This window comes from Carica papaya, chromosome 6 (assembly GCF_054855325.1).
Source record: "Carica papaya isolate Zhongbai chromosome 6, ASM5485532v1, whole genome shotgun sequence".
NCBI lineage: Eukaryota > Viridiplantae > Streptophyta > Magnoliopsida > Brassicales > Caricaceae > Carica > Carica papaya.
The window spans coordinates 4,446,096-4,464,647 of record NC_142314.1 but is presented as its reverse complement, the minus strand read 5'-3'; the positions used below and the strand labels follow the sequence as shown (position 1 = coordinate 4,464,647).

The following is an 18,552-nucleotide window of genomic DNA, read 5'->3' as shown; positions in this document are numbered from 1 at the left end:
GGGGTGGTGGCGCAGTTGGCTAGCGCGTAGGTCTCATAGCTATAGAGTTATCCTGAGGTCGAGAGTTCGAGCCTCTCTCACCCCACAAATATTTTTTCTGATTTTGCATAACAATTATTGATACACACATACATTTAATTAAAAAAAAATACAGCTACACCACATAACAGAGAAACAGAAATTGACCTATAAACTTCTGGATTCTTCAACCCCAAGATTCCTTAATTTTTTTTATAAATTTTTTACCCTGACATTTTCTTTCTTTTTGCATAACTGTTAGAGTGTATATTTGGTTTTTACAAAAGCATCATTTCCACCATTGTAATGGTCATTTACACTCTGATGCTTTAAACACTAAGTTTTTAGTTTCACAATTAAAAGAAGATTATAAATTTTGGATTTAACAACTAAGAGATTAACTTAAAAAAATCTTTCTCCTATTAAATATAGTCTAATCCCCCTTAAACGGAAAAAATAATATATGATATAATCGCTTAGAGTTTATATCTTTTATTTTTTAAGTGATCCCGAACTCAATAGTCGGTGCCTTTCACATCCCAATTATATTTGAGGGTGGTGTTACTTCCCTGCTTTGGCATCCCAACAGCTCGAACCATCTTCAATGCTCAACAGGAATATCAAAAGAAAAGAGTAAAAAACAATCTGATGCCAAATACTGCAACTGGAATTTTTTACTAAAAAAAGACATTTCAGATTATATTTTATGTATAAGTATATCTATACTTTCTTTCTACAATGTCTGCTCCTCATACAACCTGTACCCAGATAAATCAGTTATTCCACAAATGTGGTGTCCATTGTTTCTGTAATGACAAAAAATTAACAATTCATTACAATGGCAACTCAGATCTCCCATCCTTATTTCCGTTGAACAAATTCCCAACCCCCCCGTTCTGGGTTCTTTTGGATGCTATGATCGGGTTTGCCAGCAATGTCGAGTCCAAGTCACTCCTATTCTTTGAAGAATTAAGGTGCTCATCAATACTTTTGGCTTCAGGAGCTCTCCCGGATAATTTTAGGTCCCTGGTATAACTTTTCAATGTTTCTGTCTCTTCGGTAGGAGACAGCCTGCTGACTTCCAAAGGCATTTCGCAGTCAAGCAGCAGATCCTCAAAGGTTGCAAGAGACTTTAACTGCTGGCCAATAGAAGCAATTGTTTTCTGACACTCTGCAAATTTGTTAGCCGCCACTGCTAGCTCCTTCTCCTGTTATTGATAGCAAGGCATCATTAGAATTTATAAGAGCAGAACTACTAATATAACTGTCAGAAATACATCCACAAGTTTCTATTGAGTACAGCACTCCCACCCAGCTGATCGTATCAATGATCAGAGCAAGTTATAAGCAGATTACGTATTAATAGAGTTTTCAGGCCACGTAACAAGACCTGTAGTTTCTTTTCTTTTTTTTTTTTTGAGAGAGAGAGAGAGAGAGAGAAACAAGGTCTGAGATTTGGTTGGATCTACAATTTGGCCTTCATAAAAACGATTTGAAGAGCTTGAGTTAAACTTTTTGATAAAGTCATTAGATTTACTTAACCAGAAAGCTTGCCACCAAATTAACGGGAGTACAAAAAGCATAGTTGAACATTTAAGAATGACTGAATTCTAATAGATTACGTGAACTAGGGAGAAATGACCTGCCATTACCACATCAGAGTTCAGAAAGGATTTTCATAAACACCAATATATTTACATTCTTTAAGATTATTAAATCCTGCTGTATGCAAGAATGCTTTTTAATCTTTGGAAGACATTAACAAGATTGAAGTAGAGAAAAATTAACACATACGTGCACATAATCAGGAAGAAGTATACAGAACATACTGACCTGCATTATCTTCAAGTCCCCATTAGAGTTCGGCAAATCCTGAAGCTTAATTTTATTTTTCATTTTTGAAATCTCATCCTGCAATTCTTGACACTTTGCCAAATTTTTTGCTGATAAGGCACGTTCTTTTTCAGTTTCCTCTTCTAAAGAAACAATTTTTGATAACAAACTTCTGACTTCTCCTTCAACATCTCTGAGTTGTGATTCCACTTTTTCTCTCTTAATGTTTGCAGCCTTCACTTCTTCCTCAGTTGCCTGCTTTGCATCAGTTACAAGAGCTATTTGAGTTTGAAGCTCTACTAAGTTTTCTTCTGCACACTTCAGCTGATTTTCTGATTTCTCAAGCTGGTCACGAGTCTGAGTCAAAACCATCTCTAATTCAAATTTTTCGGCTTTCATCTTCTCTGCATCTAACAACTTCCTCTCAGCATTCATTAATTGGTCCTGCAATTTCTCAAGCTGCTTCTGGGATCCAGTTAAAGCCTTCTTTTGCATCTCTAACTTCACTTCTGTTTCCTTCAGCTGTGTTTGCAAGGTTCCTACTTGTTTTTTTGATCCGGTTAAAGCCATCTCTAGTTGCAGTTTCTCTGCTTTTATCTTCTCTGAATCTAATAACTTACCTTCAGCTTTCTTTAGCTGGTTCTGCAATGTCTCAAGCTGCTTCTTGGATCCAGTTAGAGCCTTCTTTTGTATGTCTAACAACTTTCCTTCAGCTTCCTTTACCTGATTTTGTAAGGTTTCCAGTTGTTTTCTTGATCCCGTCAAAGCCATCTCCAGTTGCAGTTTTTCTGCTTCAGTCTTCTTTAATTTTTCCTCCAGCTCAGAAATTCTGCAAATCAAAGCTTCATAAGCAGATTTTTTTGGCCTCGTACTACCATCCATTTGTTCTGATACAGGTCCTGCCTCAAGGAAACTACTCCCAACATCAGTACCTGGCAGTCCTGCAAGCCTTTCCATTTCAAGAAAATCATCCATAAGATTGATTTCTCCAGAAGAAACAGCTAAGTTTCTTCCCATAGACTTCTCTTTCTTAAACGGATCCAATTCTGTTATTCGAGGAGATGCCCATGAATCAGAACGACAAGGCTCACCCTCATTCATATCCAAGCTATGCATTGTGTGCATATAATTTTCGACAGCCTGTAGCCTCTCCCCACTATCTGACTGGCTATCAGTGAAAGATTCGACATAGCTCGAGGTTGCCGTATGAGACTTGTGATCATTCATAGGAGATGCTTTTTTTGCCACAATCTTTTGCCTGCGGCATTCAGCTTCGAGCTTAGCTAATTTTTTAATGCTCTCCAAATGCTGTTTGCTGGCCATTTCTGCTGCCTGGGTGCTTAAGTCCCTTTCAAGAATTCTAATTTCCATTTCCTCAGCTCTAGAAAGCAGGTCAAGCTTAAGAGTTGAATTCTCTTTCTCTAAAGCCTCAATTTTTTGGTAAAGCTCTTGACTGACAGAAGCAGGAGCCTCATTTTTAGCAGTTTGAAGTTGTGCTTGGAGCTCAACAAGTTGGCTTTCAAGCTCGGATTTCTTAGACTCCCACTCACGTGTTTTCTTCTCAACAGCTTCTTGGATTTTCTGCTCTTGCTCTTCTCTTGCTTGTCGAAGTTGTCTCACACATTCCTTTAGTGCACCATCAAGATGTCCAACTCGATTTTCTAGTGCTGAGTTCCTTTGCCCAGAAGCCTCAAGTTTTTTCTTTAACACCGAAACTTCATTTTCAGCCTTCTCCCACCCTATTTTGAGATGGGGAAAAAAAAGATCCAGCCATGTTGAGTGGCCTTTCAAAAGAAAATGCTATTGAAATAAACTTCTACATCAAACTGACAAGAAAATCCATACAGGAACAAACACACTCATCAGATTATATAACCAGAAATGGTTCTCTCCAAGTTCTCAACTAAAAAACAATTTTTTTTCCTCCTAATAAATATGAAAAAAAGAAAAAGTGAAAGGCCAATTTTGGAAGATGCTAAGTAGTTAGTTGAGAGTAGAAAATTGGAGTGATCACTTGGAGAACAACTCCACTCAATCATTACAGAATTTTTGGAGGGAGAACAAGAGTATTTAAGGGAGTCTAGTCTTTCATTAGTTTCATGAAAATAACCTTTTTGAGGTACTCTCTTGGTGGCTATTACTTGCATGGTACTGGGATTTTCGTGTTTTCTCTTATACAACATGGTATTTCTCTTTTATATTTTCTTCCCACTTCGATTACAATCCTTCTATATTTTTCAGTGGATTTTTCCACATGCCAATGACGAAAAAAAAATAAGAAAAAAGAAAAGCATAACAATTATCTCTATGGTCTTCATGTCATATATTTTCCGGATAGAAATACATTGGAATTAGGCAAATCTGATATTCCTTTATACCCCAATTCACAATCGTTACAGATTACTCAGTAGCCCAATTTCAAATCTCTGTTGCTTCGAAGTAGAAATGATACCTGAGACAGCCTCTTCTGCAACTTTGGCATGTTGCTTTACCAACTCTTCCTTAGCACTAATATTCAAAAGAGCATCAGAGAGTTTCTCTGACAGAATTTTCACATTATCATTAATTTCTTCATCAGTCGCTACAACTTTAGACAAGATGTCTGGCGATACAGAGCTTTGAGTTGGACATGCCTTGGATAACAAACAAAGAAGGATCAGAATTCATACCTCCAACCATATAACTAAAGTTACTAGACCAATTAGTCATAAGAAACATAGTAAAGTAACAATTAGTCACCAATCTAAACTTCTAGTTGCAGCCACCTAAATTCTGTAACTCATACATGCCAGCCAATTCATCTCTAATTTAGATGGCAGTCATGCTTGTTATCCATGTGAATGCTTCAAAATATGGTCATGTGACAATTATTAGGCAGAAGTTAATTACCAAATAGAATAAATAAATAAATCACTGTCACTAATGATTAAAAGAGGTGAGCAAATGACCAGTTTGCTCCTAACAAACAATGACATCACTATGCTTAAATTTGTCAACGTCATCCAAAATGATTTAGCTAATATAAAAAATTATGGCAGATTTTGCTAAAGGAAAAATTTTAAGAGGCTGCAATTAAAAGTACAGGGTTACGCTAATTGGCAAAAGGATAAACTTACAAGGTCAAGATATAAAAACTCCAAAAGATAGAACCAAATACACAAAATCGATAATTATTTTTCTTTTAAAAAAATGAAATGCTTTATGAAAGTTTTAGAAGGCAAATGTGGTATCCAAGTGGGATTGCAACATAAATAAATTCCATATACCATGTCAGCTTACTGCATGGTTCACTGGAACACCAATTCTGGTCCCATCATCTGATTCTAAATTTATTTAACTTTTGATCAGAATATCATTGTGCTTGGGCTGCATAAAATCCCAGAACAATTTATAAAACTGTAAAGACAAAGCTTTGGCCTGATACACCACTGCTACCATAAGCAAATATCTCTAATACAGGATGAGCACTCTCTAATATTTCAGCACCTACTAGCACTATCTTCTATGAAAAATAATCCATTAGAGACCTTAGTATGAAGAAAAGACAAAATTTAAAAGCAGAAAAGATTTCGTAGCAGAAGTATTTATGGGTTCTCTAGGAAAACACATTGATCTAGCAGAAACAATTAGAGGGTTTAAATTGATCCTTTTCGGAGAATTAGATGGTCTTTCCGAACAAACATTTTACTCAGTAGGTAACACTGATGAAGCTGCTGCGCAGGCTATGAATTAGAAATAGAGAGCAAATTAAAGAAATGACCTTAAATCTTTGCATACTAACTCCTAATCAAATTGTTTAGGATTCAAAAGTAAAAGAAATCATTTTACCTACCAATAGTGGACAAATTGGGTACATTTTCAAATCACGTGCCTATTGCCACTACTGTAGATATAGATATTTTGAGAATATGCCTTAATGACCAGTGGTTACCAATGGCTCTAACGGCTGATTTTACTAGAGTAGGCAATAATAGTACTATTATTTTAGTAAATGATGCCCAGAAAAGCAGTAACATCAATCCATAAGAAGTTCAGTAAACTCTTGAAATAGCGGAAGCAAACCAGAAGAAGTATGCAGGAGGGCAGATTCTATAGTAACTTTGCATGAAAATGCTAGGTTGACATAGCGAGACAGTAGCCCATGGTAACTAGAAACTCACCCAAGTATAGAAATTTTAGAGAAAGTGCAAGGAATTTGAAGTGGTTCAGCCAACTATTTTCTTCCATGGGCAAAAATGACTTTAATTCAATAAGAAAACAGGACAACCCTATAATGCTTGAACACCCATTTGAATATAAAGGCACTATTTTCCCCCATCTCCCTATCATAAAAATAATCCAAAGGAATTCCAGTTTATGACGGAGATCATTACAAGAGAAACAGTGAATGCAGTGTAGGATGGAAGGTCAATGCTACATTAGAAATACACACAAAAGCAAGTTCTTTTTCCACTGATTAAACACTGATGTAAATCATGTAATAAAAATCATAAACAAACTATAACAGAGAACAAACAATGATTTCTAATAGTAACATTAAATAATACATCATCATAAAACATTGTCACTCATGAATCATTAGTCAATGACATCCTTAAGTGAATGATAGTTATGATATTTCATCCTAGCAGTTATGAATCCAGACTTGATAATCTAATCTATGAAGCTATAAAGTGAACATCATGAAATTTTGTTTGTAGAAACTTGGCGAAATCAATGTGCAAAGATCCTATTGCAGAGACAACCCCCAATATAGAAGGACAGTTGTTTTATGCCTTTCTTTTTAAGTTTGTATATGCATGCATAATTTTGTTCGAAAGCTATAACATTGAGCATTCTCTTGAAGCTCATGACTTCAGTACTTTCAGAATCAGTAATCTATTTTTTTGAAATAACAGAATCAGTAATTTATGGTTAAGAAAGTACTTACAATTTTGAAGCAAAACCAATGGAAAACAAGATCATCTTGATTGTTGACTTAGATGTCAGAGATGGCATCAAGGTCATTTAATAACAAGAATACATGATAAAATATATCTCCAAGCATAGTATAAGTTAATTAGATATTTGAAGTATAATAAGGAAAGTTAAGATTGTACTGTTAATTGGGAATTTGGACAGAGCGAGGGTTCTATAAAGTGATCTTCACCTATCAGAAGGCTAAAGTTAACAGTAATTAAAGATAATTATAAACCAGAATCTACTTAAAATTGTGGCTATCAAATGAGCACAAGGCTAGTTTTCAAGTAGAGCTCAATTTAAAAAATAAAATTGATATTTATCAACAAAAGACTTATCAACAAAAGACCCCACATTTTTAGACACTGACTGTGACACATAATTAATTATCATAAATGAATTATATTAACCAACCATCTAAGGAGCTTCACACACACACAAAGGTCAAGATGAACTCCCAAATCATTTCCTTGCAGCTTAGCTGGAACTACTTTAAACTTCGGAACTAGCTAAGGCTTCATCATTTAGTACTCTGAATCTTTCTGAGAAAAATTAGCAGCATTCAATTAGGCATCTCTAAATGGACCAGCACATGGCGTCGAATCCCTTGTATTTTAAATGATGCTTTTAGCAAAAATTTGCAAATCTACATAGCCAAGACACCATTACCCAACAAAAAAGAAGTAAAAACAAACTGTGCTTGCGATGAGTTGTTGCTGAAACAATGTTTTGACAGGTTTATTCAAATGTAAAATAACAGTATTTGAATTAGAGCAGCTATCTAGATCAATTTTTCTCAAATGAATTCAACAACATACTCCTTCCAGACCATAATGGACTCAAAGCTAGTCAGGGAGGAGAGTAGGAAAACAGGAAATAAATCAAGGAAAAACAAAACTGAGATTAAAAATCCAAATCAATTAAATAGCCATATCCAAACTTCTCAAATCCAAAAACATTTCGAGTAAAACAAACCAATAAAAGAATAAGAATGAGAAATCCATTTCATACATTATACATGTAAGAATTATGAAAAAAATCAAGCAGAAATAACAGAAGGCACACAGATGAAAAATTCATTTCATCTACCTGATCGTCAGAAAATCTTTCAGAATAAGAAGACATGGAACCCGTGCTCTCTGTTTCTCCCGGACTTTTCTCCGATGACTTCCTCCGCCATAGCCAACTCCGCCTGTCCATGTCCAATCCTCAGAAGACCATCGCTCACATCTACAATTCCACATAAACACATCTCGAATTCATCACTGAAAACCACCCGAATACAACAAGTAGCAGCTACACGAATCTGAACCCATTTGCTCCAAATTCGAATCGTTGATTTTTTCTACATGAAACCATTATTTGGAACTGTGGTTTTTGTTGATAAATTGGGATTTGGATGTGAAAGATTCTCAACAAGTGAAACAGTTAATTCATGAAATGAAATGGGGGATTTGTCCGTCACTCTCAAATCTTAGCTTAGAATTCACTCTCTAACTAATCCAACCTCCGAAAAAGAAATGTCCTAACTTTTTCGGAATAATGATTTTTATTCTCAAAAGGTAATCATACAGATAAACAGGACTTCAATACGATATGCGAAACGATTAATCCGTATCCGTATTGGTAATTACGTGAGATACAAAACTCCATAACTGGGCACCTACCTACCAAATTTCAAGACCACGTAGGCAGCGAGTAAGAGCAAAGGTATGAAACAAAGATAGTAAAATATCTGACTAAAAAAATTTCAGACAGCTAAGACCCACATCAAAATATCGCATGAAAATCAGAAATTTGCTATTACCCATTTCAAAATCTCAAAAAATCCATATACCCATCTGGCCTCAAACACCCAGAAAGCAAACAAGAATGAAGAATAATTATTTATATACCTCAATTCATTGAATATATGCCAAGACCAATAAAATAATCAATGAGTTAAAAAGTGAATGCAGAGCAGAGATCTGAGGAATGTCAAGCGAAGAATCATGGGGATTGAAGAAGAAGAAGAATAATAATAATGAATTATGAATCTATTTTATAAAAAAACGAAAACTGTGCTGCATAATAATAGGGATAGAGAGAGTGTAGGACCATGAAGACGTGTAGAGAGAGAGAGAGAGAGAGAGAGAGATTTCAGATTCGGCCTATAGAAAGTCTACTACTTTTTTGTGCTTTTGTCTTCTTCCTAATATAATCCCCGCCATGTCTGGAGTATTTTTCTTTTTCTGCTTTCATTTTTCAAATGCGGACAGAGTTTTTCCCGCCAATCGACGTCGCGATTTCAGGACAACCATATCATGTTGTTCGAAAGTATTGTGATTTCATTCTCGTGCTGTAATTAATAATTGAGAATCATTTTTGTTGTTTGGCTAGAGAGAAAACTCTGACGATAAGCTTCAGTTCCCCTGTAATCTACTGTCTGGTTTATTTACCCAAAAAAGCGTCTGCCATCCGAAAAGTTTTCTATTGGCTGTCCCAACCGAAGCTTATAAGTAAATTTTAAATGGGTGAATTTTATATACCTCCTCCATTATTTTTATATATTTATTTAATTTATAAATACTCCAATTATCCCTTGTTTTCAAGGGTTATCTATTATGTGTTATATATATATATATATGTATAAGAATATGAAATCAAAAACCATGTGCGCATGCATGTATTATACATGAGTGTGTACGAATTAATTATTCTGCACATCTGTTTACACGTAATTATGTTTTATTTGTTTGTAAATTAATTATTCTGCACATTTTTTAATATATTTTTCATGTTAGTAAGTAACGAATCCGTAAATATCTAAAGAAAATATATAATAAATTAAATGTAAAAGCGAAATAAAAAAGTTAAGTTTTATATTTCTTACACAATAATTTAAAAATAGTAAACATTATTACGGAATTCACTCTTTTGAAAAAAATACAAGAAATAAGAAAAAAAATAGAAAAGAGAAAATATCTAGAATCTACTCACAATTTTCTTACGGATTGGCCTGTGTAACCTGGTCCTTTTAATATGAAATGGTTAAATAAGGAATGAACTACACTATCCTAGTAAAGATATCACAGTATATCACCACACATAAATAAAGATAGGTACAAAACAAAAATAACAAATGGAATACTAAATTTAGCAAATTCATTTATTTATCATAAAATTATTCATCGTTCACTTATCGTAATGGGATTTATAGAAAACAACCTATAGAAAATAATAACATAACACATATCATAGTTTTATATGCAATTAGTCGAAATAACAACATAGTACATATCATAAATCTATACACATTGTCAAATAACCAAACAATAATTGTCAAATTTTCACCAGCCTATTAGTATCCATTAGGATTCATAGGGATGTCTCCGCTATACGAGAACCATTTCCTTTAACAATTTTAATTACGGGTCGTCCTCATACCCCGTCCGGTATGAGCGTCAATTTATTAAACATCAATACCTCGTCCGGTATGAGAGTGAAGCAGATCGTCCTCATACCCCGTCCGGTATGAGTGCCAAATTTTCAAGTCTCCATACCCCGTCCGGTATGAGACAACGTTTACGGTAGATTTTCCTATGTACCTGATCCGTCTACCATCTCGCATGATATCCAGTAGGGCTGCTGTTTCATCTATTCATTTCATTACATAATTTTTCCATTTTTCGTTAGTCTTCATTTTCCAAATCAACCATAATAACACAAACAAACAAACATGCATAAGGGAATAAAAGCATATCTCAATTTTCTAACTAAACTGTGATCACGTAAGGAAGCAATACATGCATTTAAACCATAAAATTGATAAATCAACCAAAATCAACAGAGAACAATTTTTTATTTTGGCTCCATTATCAAATTCGTAATTAATTATGTATATTTATTAGATTCGCATAAAATACTATATTATTATTTATTTAAACTTTAGTTATATGATAGGGAATATGGTGAGGGATCATTACTTGATTTGACGTCCGAAAAGCTAAACTGTTTACTGCATCTACGGGCGGTTCTTTGGTTCCCTGAATTTTTTTTCGGGAATCGAAATGCGTTAATAGTACATAAAAATGTTCTAAAAAAAATTCAAAATCAGTCCCCGGGCCCACTCGACCAATTTCGAAATTCCAGCACGGCAGCTCCATCGTGCTCCGACAACGGTGCCGCCACCCACTGCGACAATCTACCTCAAGTCGGTTATTTCCTACCGAATTTGACCGATTTTGCATCAATCTCTACAAGAAAATACGTTAAAGGGCTTCACTTGGCTGAAAAAATACGAAAAATCAAAACTCACCGGCGGCAGGGTTCTCTGGTGCGGCGGCTCCTTCGACTCACGTTGCGATTGGGTGTTTTTCTTCTGTCAACTTGTAGAGAAAAAAATAGTGATCACAACGGTGTAAAAATTATGCAAAACGGGAATCAGAAAGGGCCTCATCGGAGGCGTTTTGTAAAATTCTCTGTGGCGGCGCCGCTAGGCTTTGCCTGCATTTTTCGACAAATCGACCTATCCTTTTACCCTGATTTGTTCATGAGTGTGTTTAAAATTGAATTCTGGGTAAAAGAGAAAGTTTTTATCTTTTTTAAGGATCGAAAAGGGTCCTAGTGCGGCGGCGAGTGGTGGTGGTCGGCTTCCAGTAGCTGAGTTGTCTTCTACGGCGAAGGGGTCTGGCGGTTAGGGTTAGGGTTTGATGCGGATAGGGGTTATTTATATCTGTCTGCTTTTGTACTAGACCGTCCATCGCGATTGATATGGACCGTCCGATCGCGAATAAATAGGGAGTGAATCTGAACCGTTCATCGCGATCCAATTTGGCCCGTCCATCGGGATTCACTATAGGTCGTCCGATCGCGTTTGAATCTGGCTATTCGATCGTGTTTGGGAGGGAGCGCATCCAAGTCGTCTGTACGCGTGGGAATGGACCTGGGTCGTTCGATTGCGGGCACGCGGATCGCCCGCGTCAACGCCTGTTACCACGTGGCGCGTCTTGGTTCGTTGGGACTACTGATCGGGCATCCCACGTGGCAGAATTTCTCTAAATTGCACTTTGACCCCTAATTTTCGATTTTTCTTTTAAAAATACCCCCAGAACCTCAATTTTTACCCATTTTCTCTAAAATTGTTTCCAATTTTATCCTCATTCAATTTTCACCTCATTTTTACCCCAAATAAAATAAAATAAGCTACAATAAAATAAAATAAAATAATAAAAAATTACATTTATTAATTATTAAATTAAAACAAATTTTTTTGTGGGTGTTACAACTCTCCCCTCCTTAAAAGAAATTTGGTCTCTAAAAGTTGTCTCTCACTCTTAATCAAATAGCTGGGGATATTAGACTCTGAAGTCTGATTATAGCTCCCATGTAGCCTCCCTCGGTGTGTGGTTCTGTCATATGACCTTTATAAATGGAATTTTTTGGTTGCGGAGTAATATGCTCTTTCGATCCACAATGCCAACCGGTACTTCCTCATATGACAGATCCTCCTGGAGTGGGAGAGACTTGTGGGCCAAGACGTGAGAAGGGTCCGGGTTGTACTTACGTAGCATGGACACATGAAACACATTATGGACCTTGAAAAGTTCTGGAGGCAGTGCTAGTCTGTAGGCGGCGATACCAATACTGTTTAAGACTTCAAATGGTCCAATAAATCAAGGGTTTAGTTTTTCTCTCTTGCCGAACCTACTAATTCCCTTAAAATGGGTGACCTTAAGGAATACCCGATCGCCTTTTTCAAATTCCAAATCCCTCCTCCGGGTGTCAGCATAGCTCTTCTGCCTGCTCTGAGCTGTCTGAATGTTCTTTCTGATCTTAACTATTTTGGATGTAGTCTCCTCTACCATATCTGGGCTGAACAATTTTCTATCGCCCACTTCTTTCCAACAAATCAGCGATCTGTATGGGCGCCCATATAACGCCTCATATGGAGTCATGCTAATACTCGTTTGGTAGCTGTTGTTGTAGGCGAACTCTATCAAGGATAGATGGTCATCCCAATGGTCCCCGGAGTTAAGGACACAAGCTCGGAACATATCCTTAAGTGTACGAATTGTCCTTTTTGACTGGCCATCAGTCTGAGGGTGGAATGCAGTACTAAGGGATAGCTTCATTCCCATGGCTTGATAAAAACTATACCAAAATCGAGAAGTGAACCTGGGGTCCTTGTCGGACACTATAGTTACTGGCACTCCATGTAATTTGACTATTTTTTGGATATACATTCTTGCTAACTTGTCCAAGGAATCGGTTATCCTGATGGCCAAGAAGTGGGAAGACTTGATAAGTCGGTCAACAATTACCCAAATGATCTCATATCCTGAGTATGCCTCAGGTAATCTTGTCACAAAGTCCATGGTGATATGTTCCCACTTCCATTACGGGATCGGTAATGGCTGAAGTAGCCTGCCTGGGCGTTGATGCTCTGTCTTAATCTGCTGACATACTAAACACTTAGAAACAAAGTCAGCTATATCTCTTTTCATCTCATTTTACCAAAATCGGGATCGCATACTTTGGTATATTTTAGAGCTTCCGGGATGCATGACAAACTTTTAGCTATGGGCCTCTGTCATGATGTCCCTTTTTAACTTATTGTCACCTGGAACACACACTCTATCCTAGAATCTGAGCAACCCATCAGCGGAGACTCGAAATTCTAAGCTAACTCTCTGTTCTGCATCTCTCTTGAGGGCTACTATGGTGGAATCAGCGGAATGAGCTCCCCTTATTCTCTGAATTAACTCAGGCTGAACGGTCAGGTGACCCAAACATGTGACTCTCCTCAAGACCTAAAGTCGTACCTGTTGTGTGGCCTCAATCTGCCTGTATTCTGAAACCATCAAATAGGCTAACGTACTTGCACTTTTTCTACTGAGTGCATCGGCTACCATGTTGCCCTTACCCGGGTGATACAATATGTCGCAATCATAGTCTTTAAGAAGTTCTATCCACATTCTCTGACGCATGTTGAGATCCTTTTGAGTGAATATGTGTTTCAAACTCTTGTGATCGGTATAGATCTAAAAGGTCTTTCCATACAAATAATGGCGCCAAGTCATCAATGCGTGTATGATTGTGGCAAACTCTAAGTCATGAGTGAGATAGTTTTTCTCATGACTCTTCAACTGTCTAGACTCATAAGCTATGATAATCCCATGTTGCATTAAAATGCAACCTAAGCTTAGGTAGGAGGCATCACTGTAAACTATATAACCCCTTGATCCATTCGGTAAAGCCAACATAGGTGCAATGGTCAGCCGCTTTTTTAACTCTGAAAAACTTCTTTCACAATTCTCGTTCCACTCAAACTTGATATTTTTCTTTGTGAGCCGATTCAGGGGAGCAGTTAGACTAGAAAACTCTTCCACAAACCTGCAGTAATAACCCGCCATCCCCAGAAAGCTACGAATCTCGTTAACTGATATCAATTTTTTCCAACCGAGCACTGCTTCAACCTTGTCAGAGTTCATTGACACTTCATCCTTTGATATGATGTATCACAGAAAGGTGGTCTACTCAAGGCAGAATCCACACTTACTCAATTTTGTACGCAACTTCCTTTTTTTGAGAAGCTGCAAAACTTGAGCTAGATGGTGAGCATGTTCCTCTCTACTTTTTGAATAAACCAAGATGTAATCGAGGAACACAATAACAAACTGATCCAAGAATTATCTGAAGACCCTATTCATCAAGTCCATGAAGATGGCTGGGGTGTTGGTTAGTCCAAATGGCATGATTAGAACTCATAGTGTCCGTACCTGTTTCGAAAGGTTGTCTTGGGGATGTCTTCTGTCATGATTTTCACCTTATGGTAAATTGAGTGCAGGTATATTTTGGAGAAGACGTGGACACCTTGCAACTGATCGAATAGGTCATCAATACTGGGGAGGGAATACTTGTTCTTGATTATGACTATGTTCAACCCTCTGTAATCAATACATAACCTCAACATCCCATCTCCCTTTCTATTAAAGGTGACTCCGGCACCCTAAAGAGACACACTATGTCGGATAAACCCACTGTTCTGCAATTCAGTGATCTGTTTCCTCAGTTCCTCCATCTAAACACGGCTCATGCGTTAAGGAGCAACCGAAATAGGCTGGGTGCTTGGCTAGAGGTCTATGGTGAATTCGACTTCTCTATCCATTGGCAGTCCGGGTAGTTTATCCAGAAACACATCTAGGAAGTATCAGATTATCGAAATCTCTTGAATACAAATCATTTTCTTGGGTTTGCCTAGTTAGTGAAAACAACAGGGTTAAAGTACTCGACGAATAAGAAAATTTGCCATAAAGGAATAAATACTAAACGATTTTATTAATTTATAAATGGTTCCTCATTAGGAGGATTGAACACAACCTTCTTGCTAAAATAATCTACAGTGGCGTGATACACCGTTAGGCAATTTATTCTTAAAATTACATTAAAGTTTTCCGTGTCTAATTCTATTAGATCCATGCTCAATTTCTTATCTGCTATATCTATAACACAGGCCCTGTAGATAACTTCTCTCAATAGTATCATACTCCCAGCAGTAGACACAAACAATATAGAATCAAGTTTATCAGGTAATACATTAAATTTTGATACAAAAATAGGTGAAATAAATGAATGCGATGCACCAGTATCAATCAAAATATGAGCAAGATAGTTACAGAGAGTATACATACTATTTACCATGTCCGGGTTGGCTTTTGCATCCTACTGGGTGAGATTGTAAGCTATATCTTGAATAGGAGGTCTGCCCTGATTTTGGTTCCTTGTGCACTCCCTCGCATAATGTTGGACACTACCAAATATGAGACAGATGTTGTTGAGGCGATAGTAGGGTCGGTCCCCGTGATCCCTGCCACAATACTGATAGATCTTACCGCGTCCTGCCACTTGAGCCTAAGGGGGAGCCTGGATCACCGGCTTGGGCCTCTTGTTCTGTTGAACAAGTGTAGTAGGTTCTGGTCTGCAGGGTGGAGCTGAGGGTATGAGGTTCCTTGCTGCTTGAGAGAGGGTGCGGAAGCTCCTCTCCACTAGTTATGCCTTGGCCAGAACGGCCGAATAAGTTCTGAGCTCCAGCACAAACAAATATTGTCTGATCTCTGGGTGGAGACCCCACTCGAACCTTCTAGCCTTCTTGCCTTCATCCAACAATGTCTCAGGGGAATATCGGCCCAATTCTAGAAACTTGTGAGCATATTTAGGCACATTAATGTTCTCCTGGACCAAGTATACAAACTCCATCTCCTTTATATGTCAGAGATGCTCTGGAATGTATTCAGCAAAAAAAGCCGCCAGGAGCTATTCCAAAGTAACTGGAATAGGCAGGGTGGTCTATTTGAGTTCCCACCAGCAGTGTGCTTCTCGCACTAGCATGTAGGTAGTAAGGGTGACTTTCTGTTCGGGAGTCACTCCTAGGGTCTTGAAGGCCTTATCTGTCTCTGCTAACCAGTACTCAGCATCTTCAAAAGAGGATCCATCTGCAAAAGTAGATAGGTTTAATCTCTTATACCTCTCTATGTAGCATGGGTCAATCATGAGAGGAGCTGGGTCCCATGGAAGAGGGACTGGGCAATGCTGAGGATAAACTAATTGGCCTTGCAGTGGTACTTACTGATATGGTGGGGGCACCGGATTGTATTGTGGTGGTGTCGGGTGGTACTATAGCGGTGCCGGGTGGTACTGTGGCTGGGGCACAGGATCATACTGTGGTGGTGCTGGGTGGTACTGTAGAGGAGCAGGGTCATACTGGGGTGGTTTAGGATTCTCTCGTTGCAGGGGTGGCTCAACCTGTGGTAGTAGATGAGGGTCAGGTAGCTCCATCCTTTTCTCTCGGCCCTGTTAGACAGCAATGAATCTCTCTAGCATCTCAAATATCCGATCAACATCTTCATTAAGTGAACCATCTCGGGCTGCTCGGTTTAGTGGGGGTCTTCCTCTCCTCATCTCTCTGTACCTGCATTTTACAATGAATAGTTGAGTGATAATTCATTGTTTTGGTGTTCCCTAAAGATTATTATGTAAGGAATGGGTTTGAGGAACGCGACTCTGATACCAACTTTAATGACCATAGAAATACCCAAAGGAAATAGATAATAATTTAAGCGTGGAAGCAAAATAAAAGGGTTAAAGTTTACATTCATTACACAATAACTTAAAAGTACTAAACAACATTATGGAATTCACCCTTTTGAAAAAAACACAAGAAATAAGGAAATAAACAGAAAAGAGAAAATATCTAGTATCTACTCACAATTTTCTTGCGGATTGGGCTCTGGAACCTGGTCCTCTTGATCTGAAATAGTTAAATAAGGAATGAGTTACACTATCCCAGTAAGGATATCACACTATATCACCGATACATAAATAAAGGTGGGTATAAAACAAAAATAACTAATGAAGTACTAATTTTGGCAAATTCATTTATCCATCATAAAATCATGTATCGTTCACTTACCGTAGTGAGATTTATAGAATACAACATTTAGAAAATAATAATATAAAACATATCATAGTTTTATATGCAATCAGTCGAAATAACAATATAGTATACATCACAAATCTATACACATCGTCAAATAACCAAACAATAACTGTCACATTTTCACCAGTCTACTAGTATCCATAGAGGTTCATAGGGATGTCCCTGCTACACTTGAACCCTTTCTTTTAATAATCTTAATTACATGCCGTCCTCATACCCCGTCCGGTATAATCGTCAATTTATTAAACCTCAATACCTCTTCCGGATGAGGGTGAAGCGAGTCACCCTCAAACCTCATCCGGTATAAGTGCCAAATTATTAAGTCTCCATACCCCGTATGGCATGAGACAACGTTCACGATAGGGTTCCTTATGCACCCGGTCCATCCACCATCTTGTAGGATATCCAGTAGGGCTGCTGTTTCATCTATTCATTTCATCATACAATTTTTTCATTTTTCGTTAGTCTCCATTTTCCAAATCAACAATAATCACACGAACAAACAAACATGCATCTGGGAATAGAAGCATATCTCAAATTTTCAACTAAACGGTGATCACGTAAGGCAGCAATACATGCATTTAAACTATAAAATTGATAAATCAGATACTATCGTGCCTTTAAACTGTAAAATAAATCAACCGGAATCAATAGATAACAATTTTTTATTTTCGCTCCATTAGCAAATCCGTAATTAATTATGCAAATTTATTATATTCGAACAAAATACTATATTATTATTTATTTAAACTTCAGTTCTATGATAGGGAATAGGGTGAGAGATCCTTACTCGATTTAACGCCTGAAAAGCTAAATTGTTTACTGTGCCTATGGGCAGTCCCTTAATTCCCTGAAATTTTTTTTGAGAATCGAAACGCGTTAATAGCACATACAAATATTTCAAAAAAATCTAAAATCAGTTCCCAGGCCCACTCGGCCAATTTTGGAATTTTAGCACGGTAGCTCCGCCGTGCTCCGGCGACGGTCCACCTCAGGTCAGCTGTTTCTGACCGAATTCGGCCGATTTTGCATCGATCTTTGCTAGAAAATACGTTAAAGGGCCTTGGTAGGTTGAAAAAGTACGAAAAATCAAAACTCACCGGCAGCGGGGCTCTCTGATGCGACGACTCCTCCGACTCACGTTACGATTGAGTGTTTTACTTCAGTCATCCTATAGAAAAGAAAATAGTGATCACAACGGTAGAAAAATTACGCGAAACGAGAATTGGGAAGGATTTCATCAGAGGCATTTTTTGAAATTTCCC

The 18,552-nt window shown here is 37.5% G+C and overlaps 1 protein-coding gene and 1 non-coding gene across 4 annotated transcripts; one reads left to right on the top strand and one right to left on the bottom strand.

The window, feature by feature from the left end:
- TRNAM-CAU (transfer RNA methionine (anticodon CAU)) lies at positions 1–85 on the top strand. The gene is given in 2 exon segments: positions 1–38; positions 50–85. It is a non-coding gene; the product is annotated as a tRNA-Met (tRNA).
- A 589-nt stretch (positions 86–674) lies between these two features.
- LOC110816423 (filament-like protein (DUF869)) lies at positions 675–9,240 on the bottom strand. 3 transcript variants are annotated; one of them, XM_088222405.1, is made up of 5 exons: positions 8,908–9,240; positions 7,900–8,040; positions 4,304–4,484; positions 1,852–3,590; positions 675–1,226 (listed from the first exon to the last, which is right to left on the bottom strand). In XM_088222405.1, exons 2-5 carry the CDS (start codon positions 8,008–8,010, stop codon positions 852–854), a joined length of 2,406 nt encoding a protein of 801 aa, XP_088078531.1. In that variant the 5' UTR covers positions 8,011–8,040; positions 8,908–9,240; the 3' UTR covers positions 675–851. The 3 variants fall into 3 exon arrangements, with proteins under 3 accessions (XP_088078531.1, XP_088078532.1, XP_088078530.1); XM_088222406.1 differs by having other exon boundaries at positions 8,979–9,240; XM_088222404.1 differs by lacking the exon at positions 8,908–9,240 and adding an exon at positions 8,706–8,893.
- Between the last annotated feature and the right edge of the window lie 9,312 nt (positions 9,241–18,552).

Bases quoted from the DNA above. Each gene is read 5' to 3' on its own strand.
- LOC110816423 (XM_088222405.1), bottom strand. From the start codon at position 8,010: ATGGACAGGCGGAGTTGGCTATGGCGGAGGAAGTCATCGGAGAAAAGT. The intron at 4,485-7,899 runs GTAGATGAAATG...TTGTTATCCAAG, and splicing joins AAAGATTTTCTGACGATCAG to GCATGTCCAACTCAAAGCTC. The intron at 3,591-4,303 runs GTATCATTTCTA...ATCTCAAAATAG, and splicing joins TGCAGAAGAGGCTGTCTCAG to GGTGGGAGAAGGCTGAAAAT.